General features: G+C 44.2%; 1 protein-coding gene across 1 annotated transcript in view; it reads right to left on the reverse strand.

Moving 5' to 3' along the window:
- The window catches only part of LOC123097653 (adenylosuccinate lyase), a 5,130-nt gene extending 2,108 nt beyond the window's left edge, over window positions 1-3,022 (reverse strand). Inside the window, exons 1-8 of the mRNA XM_044519454.1 lie at window positions 2,748-3,022; window positions 2,471-2,650; window positions 2,110-2,325; window positions 1,848-2,030; window positions 898-1,119; window positions 614-730; window positions 348-491; window positions 69-170 (exon numbers count right to left, since the gene is read on the reverse strand). Coding sequence (XP_044375389.1) covers window positions 69-170; window positions 348-491; window positions 614-730; window positions 898-1,119; window positions 1,848-2,030; window positions 2,110-2,325; window positions 2,471-2,650; window positions 2,748-2,909 — 1,326 coding nt within the window. The 5' untranslated portion in view covers window positions 2,910-3,022. The remainder of the gene's footprint in view (window positions 1-68; window positions 171-347; window positions 492-613; window positions 731-897; window positions 1,120-1,847; window positions 2,031-2,109; window positions 2,326-2,470; window positions 2,651-2,747) is intronic.
- Window positions 3,023-9,014: the final 5,992 nt, after the last annotated feature.

Genomic DNA, 9,014 nt, shown 5'->3' on the forward strand with positions numbered 1-9,014 from the left:
GTACGAGGGCTGAATGGCTACAAAATTAAATATGAGGAGCTAAAAGGACCAAGTCTTAAGACACCTACCTCTAGCTTCTTGATTCCCTGCATTGTTGCTTTGTAAGCCAAGAGTGAATGCCCTAATCCAACACCCAAGTTTCTCAAAACAGTTGAATCAGTGAGATCACGCTGTCATTGATGTAGCATGGCAGTTCATTAGTTCAAGATACCAATATTTCAATAGAATCTAAATACAATGATTAAGTTGTTGTCTGGCATGGGTATTCAACATCCAAATAACACAATTTAATTCAGTTGTTGACGAATGAAGATGGGGAAATTCAAGTATAGAAGTGATAACATTACCTGCAACCTTGATATTGGTAGTTTCATACTTAAAGTACATAAAAGACCATTCGACACACTAAGATTGCCTTCACTATTTTCAAAGTTGATGGGATTGATTTTGTGAGGCATGGTGGAGGATCCAACTTCACCAGCCTTTGCTATCTGAAACAAAATGGGGGAATGCAGAGTAAGTTGAAATGGAAACAATAAGTCAATATGAGTAGGTTCTTTCTTGCAGTATTGAATCAAACTCTTTGATGATAGCCTAGTCTTCATAGCTTTACCTGCTTGAAGTAGCCTGCTGATATGTAAGTCCACATGTCTTTGTCAAAGTCAGTCAAGACAATGTTGAACTGGACAAATAGATTGAAGAGCTTTGAGATATAGTCATGAGGTTCAATCTGTAAAGAGGATAAATACTGCATCAGAACAAATAATCCTGATAGAAATGTAAATAGTAGGGGAAGCGAGTGCCATAGGCTCATCATACTGAGTCATATCTCCATAGAAAAAATGGTGCCCAAGACGTGAAAAAACGTAAGGAACAATGAAGTGACAAAATAATCACCTGAGTAACATAAGGATTGAACTCCAAACCTAAGGATCTGACAAACTCTTCTGTCATCTTAGGCCAGTCAATTTCTGGATATGCAACTACATCAGCATTGTAATTTCCAACAGCACCAGCAAATTTCCCTAGTATCTTGACCTCAGAAAAACTCTTCCCAATATCAGATAATCTGGCTGCAAAATTTGCCATCTCCTTTCCCAGAGTTGTTGGTGATGCCGGCTACAAGTGGGAAGCTGAAAATTTTAAGCTAGTATTCCAGGCATATCAGCAACAAAAGGCTAGATCTCGGCATATTGCTTGAGAAGTCCATATCAGGAAGATAGAAGCCTCGTGTCAATTAACAGTGTTGTCTATTAAGTTGGACTATTACATACGAACCTTTGTGCTAAACTGCTAAACTCTGCAGTGCAGCAATACTGAATAATGTTTTTCGCCTTCATATTTTTAGCAGAAGTGGTTTTATTTATAGAATATGGTAAAAACAAATAGAGGACATTTGTCCAAGTAAATGAAAGAAACAATTACACAAGGCTTAGGCCGGAAACAACATGTAACAGTAGTATCTATCTTATTCCCATTTTGTGTTTTAAAAGAAAGCCAAATTTCTTGTCAATTCTACCCCTATCGACTTGGGAGTTAGGAACAGCATAGTTGTGAATTTGACCAGTTGCACAGTTCCATTCTTTGTATGCACTGTGCAGGAGTTATCACTATTCATGCTCTCTTATTGCAGCAATGGCAAGCAAACATAAAAAAGCTCGAGTAAGTTTATCGTAGCACATGTTACATAATAGAACAGTTGAGTCACATATAGTCAAATCTACTGCATAACAATGTTGTATGGATATGAAGAAACAATAATTCAGATATTCATTAATCTCACACTAATACATCCACAAGCATACATTAATAAAGAAATTCAAAAACTAAAAGGTGGCTCTACATACCTGTCCATGAGTTTTAGACAACAAAGGGACGTGTGCATTTTCCGTTGCCAAGGAACATATTGCGCTGCATACATCGATCATCACAGGGAACATAACTGTGTTTACCCCCTCTTTTAGAGCCAATGCATGTGACAGGTTGTTGATGTCTTCAGAAGTACATCCAAAATGGAAGAATTCCAAAACCTGGGAGAACATGATCAGAATGATAGTTGACTTCACAAACGGAAGTGAACACTTCAAAACTGAAAACCAGCTTGTGTACCTTTGCAACCTCTGGATTTGAGCTGCATTTCTGCTTCAGATAGTACTCAACAGCTTTCACGTCATGGTTAGTTATTTTCTCAATTTGTTTCACTTCTTTAGCATCATTGATGCTAAAATCTTGGACAATTGCATCCAAGAAGAGCTGAGCATCCTTGCTAAATGGTGGCACTTCCTTGACCTCAGGAATTTGAGAAAGCTTCAGCAACCATTTGACCTACAGAACTAAAAACCACTTCATTTACGTAGCATTGACCATGGCACACTAGCAACCGAACTGATCCACACGAGTCAAGATTATACAGACATGGTAGATATAATATAATACACGCACAAGGCGGGAGCTATTCGAAGAGCCGAACCTCGACTAAGACGCGGTATCTGATGAGGCCGAACTCACTGAAGAAGGGCATCAAGTCCTTGATAAACCTGAAGTACCGTCCGTCCAGAGGTGATAGCGCCATCATACAGAAAGTGTCCAGGTCTGTCGCTTGCTCCAGCTCCCCCACCGACCTCGCCGCCCAGTCCATGGGAGCACTCATCTGATCAACGAACGCACGGAACGCATCTCATAAGCAACCATCATCACTGGTTAAATAAAATGGAACGGCGAGTACTTCGGGAAGGTATCCCTCGCACCTCGAGATCCCTGGCTTCGGCTCCAACGGCTGCAGAGCAGCTTAGGCGCCGCGGCGGCTGCGCGGTGGCGCCGAGCACGGCGGCTCTCGGGGCGACGGCCAAGCGTGGGGAGGCGAGGAAGGCGGCGGTGGCCGGGGACTTGAGAGAGGGCGGCGCCGACATGCTCGGGAGGCGCGGCGGCGGCTGAAAACCCTAGGAGCGTGGAAGCGAGGACTGGCGGGGCCGTGCGGCGTGGGGAGGGGAGGGAAGGGGATAGGTAGCAGCAAAGCGGCGGAAAGGGAGGGTAGAGGGGTTTAAAGGGAAGAAGGGGTTTGGAGATGCTCGGGTGTGTTTGGTACAGTAGTAAAATGCATGGGCGATCAAAAAAGAAAAAAATACTCCACTACTGGTCATTGAACTTATCGTGTATGCTTACTTTGGTTACTGTACTTAAGAATACAATCAATGCAGTTCTCTATACATACTGAGGTGATATTATACGATCATCCAGATCGTATAGATCTGTATTTCATCTATTTGACCGGTCAAACAATCCACATGGCGTCTCGTAGAGTTCAATGGCTCCCACGCAAAAAGAAAAATCCTAATGGTTGTTACGTGAATGGTTGAACGAGTAAAAGGATTTCTCCTCTGGTCGGACACTTGGCGAGGCAGGTGCAGTTGGTCCATAAGTGCGAGGTCTCGGGACTGAATCTTATTTTCTCTTCTTTCGTCCACCCACTGACAGGTAGGACCCATATAGATCGAGAGAGAAAATGAGCTGACGAGGCGCCAGTTGGATTGTTTGACCCGTCAAATAGCTGGAATACGGAGATATACAATTTGGCAATGACCTTATAATCACTTCAACACGTATATAGTAACCGTACTAATCGTATTCTTAAGTACAGTAACCAAAGTGAGCGTATATGATAAGTTCAATGACCATCAACGTATTTTACTCAAAAAAAATGCATGGGCAGTCATGATTCTTTCGGTGAACTGTTTACTAGGTCTTAATACTTTTAAAATGCACATTCAAGTTCTAATTTTTTAAAGTGATTCATCCAAGGTCTTCAATTTGTCTAACTCGCACTGACCGGCATGCATGGCGCTTTGAGCGTGACCACGTGGACAAGAGGCCCCAGGACGCGTAATGACGGGAGGGCCTAGGAGGTGTAACTACAGGAGGGCCCATGAGTTCTAAATTTATCCACGTCGACAAGAGGGCCGATCGTTACCCCTCATGGGCCCTCCTGTCGACGTGGCTACATGCTATGCAGGCCGCTCAGCGTAGATCTGGCTGATTTAGGACCTTAGATAAATCATTTTAAAAGATTTAGGACTCAAACATGCATTTTAAAAGTATTAGGATCCAGTCGACACTTTAGTGAAAGAATTAGAACCGCCCGTGCATTTTACTCGTTCAAGTCATGGGCGGGAATGAAGTCTGATTCGTACCTGGTCCTCGTGTTTGGTTGGACAAGGTACCGGAACTCACCCATTCTCCGAACCGAATATACCCTTAGTATGTCGAATGCAGACATTCCTTCAAATAGGAGGAATCACATGAAACTATCTCTCCTTGGCGCTCTCACCTTCCTTTCCCAATGCACACCCCCACGAAACCCTCTCCCATTTGCGGGTTGTCGTCGCCGCTTCTCTCTCCCTAGATCTGAGTCGTTGGCTGCTTATATCCTTCACCCCTGATGCCATATGCTCCTCTCCGTCCATCATGTCGTTGTTTGCTCCTCTCCCTCACCTCCTCCTCAATCCACAGCGAGATGGTAGATGAGCGGCTACAGGGCAATGGTCTTGAAGGTGGGCGACGAGCGAGGGGCTACTCTGGAGCGAGGATTAGCAGCCAGCCAGCAGTGACAACAACGACGACATCGTCTGCTTGCCTGGGCAGCGACCAAAGAGGAAAGGAGAGCGACCAGTGAGTTGATGAATGCAATTCTTTCATGTTTTGTTTAATGGAAAATAATGAGATTTTTTCATATATAAACTATGGTTCCTTTTCAGATTATATCAATTGATTGTACTATAAATATGAAGGAAATGGTTCTTGAAAGTTTGAATAGTCTGATGCTAAAAATGTGTGCATGTTTGGCAATGCTTTCTTCCCTATTTCGAGTGCATGTTTTGTTTGTCTTTTGACCAAATTTTGATACGAGCTTGACAAAATTTGACAAAATGTAAAGAGTTATAATAGTGGCGATGTTTATACATATATGAGAGTCCCATCATTTATATGCAAAAAATTGAGATAAACAAAATCAATCATGGTCTATCTCTTAAACCAGACGCTGGGATGGAACTATTGCATTCCTCCTAATTCCCTTCACCAAACACCGGAATAGAACCAACCCCTTCCAGTGTAGTGAAAGTATGAAACCATAAAATTTCATTTCACTTTGTTTCCGAACCAAACACACCCAAGATGACTGTTAATGTTGATTTTGTTTCTTTTGGGTTTAGTGAACTAAGATTCGGAGCGAAGGCGGCTAACCATATCTTTCTTCGAAAGGCGAGCTTTGCGTCGGTCGACCTGCATGAGCACCTTGTTTGTCGTCGCAACCGTTGGATTGAGCGATGCAACACCGTTGGATGCCTCTCCTCGAATTGTCTCCTTCATCCAACTTCATTAATGCTTGCAAAAAAAATCCCCATCACCTGCAGCGCGCGTCTCTATCCCATCTAGCACCTTCCATCTCATGTGTGCCTCACCTCGCACCATGCTGCTAGCCCTATAGGCTCTCGTGCGTTGGTCGTCGTCCCCATCATCAGGCTACTCGCCGCTCGTAGCAGAGGTGCCGGTCTCCAATCACCACATCCATGTTGGGGAACGCAGTAATTTCAAAATTTTCCTACGCACACGCAAGATCCATCTAGGTGATGGATAGCAACGAGCGGGGAGAGTGTGTCCACGTACCCACGTAGACCGAAAGCGGAAGCGTTTAGTAACACGGTTGATGTAGTCGAACGTCTTCGCAATCCAACCGATCCAAGTACCGAATGCACGTCACCTCCGCGATCTGCACACATTCAGCTCGGTGACGTCCCTCGTACTCTTGATCCAGCTGAGGCCGAGGGAGAGTTTCGTCAGCACGACGGCGTGATGATGGTGATGATGAAGTTACCGACGCAGGGCTTCGCCTAAGCACTACAACGATATGACCGAGGTGGAAATCTGTGGAGGGGGCACCGCACACGGCTAAGACAACTGTCAACTTGTGTGTTTATGGGGTGCCCCCTTCCCCCGTATATAAAGGAGGGGAGGAGGGGAGGGCCGACCCTCTCTATGGCGCGCCCAAGGGGGAGTCCTACTCCCAGTAGGAGTAGGTTTCCCCCCTTTCCCTAGTTGGAGTAGGAGAAGAAGGAAGAGGGAGAAGGAGAGAAGGAAAGGGGGGTCGGCCCCCTCCCCAATTCGGATTGGGCTTAGGGGGGCGCGCCCCCCACTTGGTCGCCTCCTCCTCTCTCCCACCATGGCCCATTAAGGCCCATTGACTCCCCGGGGGGTTCCGGTAACCCCCGGCACTCCGGTAATTGCCCGAACTTATCCGAAACCATTTTTGGTGTCCAAACATAGCCTTCCAATATATCAATCTTTATGTATCGACCATTTCGAGACTCCTCGTCATGTCCGTGATCATACTCGGGACTCCGAACTACCTTTGGTACATCAAAACACATAAACTCATAATACCGATCGTCATCGAACGTTAAGCGTGCGGAACCTACGGGTTCGAGAACTATGTAGACATGACCGAGACTCACTTCCGGTCAATAACCAATAGCGGAACCTGGATGCTCATATTGGTTCCTACATATTCTACGAAGATCTTTATCGGTCAAACCGCATAACAACATATGTTGTTCCCTTTGTCATCGGTATGTTACTTGCCCGAGATTCGATCGTCGGTATCATCATACCTAGTTCAATCTCATTACCGGAAGTCTCTTTACTCGTTCCGCAATGCATCATCCCGTAACTAACTCATTAGTCACATTGCTTGCAAGGCTTATAGTGATGTGCATTACCGAGAGGGCCCAGAGATACCTCTCCGACAATCGGAGTGACAAATCCTAATCTCGATCTATGCCAACTCCACAAACACCATCGGAGACACCTGTAAAGCATCTTTATAACCACCCAGTTACATTGTGACGTTTGATAGCACACTAAGTGTTCCTCCGGTATTCGGGAGTTGCATAATCTCATAGTCATAGGAACATGTATAAGTTATGAAGAAAGCAATAACAATAAACTAAACGATCATAGTGCTAAGCTAATGGATGGGTCAAGTCAATCACATCATTCTCTAATGGTGTGATCCCATTCATCAAATAACAACTCTTGTCCATGGCTTGTGCACTCTGTTTGTCTATGTATTCACACGTGTACTAAGTTTCCGGTTAATACAATTCTAGCATGAATAATAAACATTTATCATGATATAAGGAAATATAAATAACAACTTTATTATTGCCTCTAGGGCATATTTCCTTCGGTCTCCCACTTGCACTAGAGTCAATAATCTAGATTACATTGTAATGATTCTAACACCCATGGAGTCTTGGTGTTGATCATGTTTTGCTCGTGAGAGAGGCTTAGTCAACGGGTCTGCAACATTCATATCTGTATGTATCTTGCAAATCTCTATGTCTCCCTCCTTGACTTGTTCGCGGATGGAATTGAAGCGTCTCTTGATGTGCTTGGTTCTCTTGTGAAATTTGGATTCCTTTGCCAAGGCAATTGCACCAGTATTGTCACAAAAGATTTTCGTTGGACCCGATGCACTAGGTATGACACCTAGATCGGATATGAACTCCTTCATCCAGACTCCTTCATTTGCTGCTTCCGAAGCAGCTATGTACTCCGCTTCACACGTAGATCCCGCCACGACGCTCTGCTTGGAACTGCACCAACAAACAGCTCCACCATTCAATAAAAATACGTATCCGGTTTGTGACTTAGAGTCATCCGGATCAGTGTCAAAGCTTGCATCGAAGTAACCATTTACGACGAGCTCTTTGTCACCTTGCTACCTCTTGAGCACTGCATTGGTTTTCCCTTGAAGAGGAAAGGGTGATGCAACAAAGTAGCGTAAGTATTTCCCTCAGTTTTTGAGAACCAAGGTATCAATCCAGTAGGAGGCTACGCGCGAGTCCCTTGCACCTACACAAAACAAATAAATCCTCGCAACCAACGCGATAAGGGGTTGTCAATCCCTACACGGTCACTTACGAGAGTGAGATCTGATAGATATGATAGGATAATATTTTTGGTATTTTTATGATAAAGATGTAAAGTAAAATAAAAGCAAAGTAAAAAGCAACGGAAATAACTAAGTGTTGGAAGATTAATATGATGAAGATAGACCCAGGGGCCATAGGTTTCACTAGTGGCTTCTCTCAAGAGCATAAGTATTTTACGGTGGGTGAACAAATTACCGTTGAGCAATTGACATAATTGAGCATAGTTATGAGAATATCTAGGTATGATCATGTATATAGGCATCACGTCCAAAACAAGTAGACCGACTCCTGCCTGCATCTACTACTATTACTCCACACATCGACCGCTATCCAGCATGCATCTAGAGTATTAAGTTCATAAGAACAGAGTAACGCCTTAAGCAAGATGACATGATGTAGAGGGATAAATTCATGCAATATGATAAAAAAAACCATCTTGTTATCCTCGATGGCAACAATACAATACGTGCCTTGCTGCCCCTACTGTCACTGGGAAAGGACACCGCAAGATTGAACCCAAAGCTAAGCACTTCTCCCATTGCAAGAAAGATCAATCTAGTAGGCCAAACCAAACTGATAATTTGAAGAGACTTGCAAAGATAACCAATCATACATAAAAGAATTCAGAGAAGATTCAAATATTGTTCATAGATAAACTTGATCATAAACCCACAATTCATCGGTCTCAACAAACACACCGCAAAAGAAGATTACATCGAATAGATCTCCACGAGAGAGGGGGAGAACATTGTATTGAGATCCAAAAAGAGAGAGGAAGCCATCTAGCTACTAACTATGGACCCGAAGGTCTGAGATAAACTACTCACACTTCATCGGAGAGGCTATGGTGTTGATGTAGAAGCCCTCCGTGATCGATGCCCCCTCCGGCGGAGCTCCGGAACAGGCCCCAAGATGGGATCTCGTGGGTACAGAAGGTTGCGGCGATGGAATTAGGTTTTTGGCTCCGTATCTGATCGTTTGGGGGTACGTAGGTATATATAGGAGGAAGAAGTACGTCGGTGGAGC

The sequence above is a fragment of the Triticum aestivum genome, chromosome 4D (assembly GCF_018294505.1).
Source record: "Triticum aestivum cultivar Chinese Spring chromosome 4D, IWGSC CS RefSeq v2.1, whole genome shotgun sequence".
Classification (NCBI taxonomy): Eukaryota; Viridiplantae; Streptophyta; class Magnoliopsida; order Poales; family Poaceae; genus Triticum; species Triticum aestivum.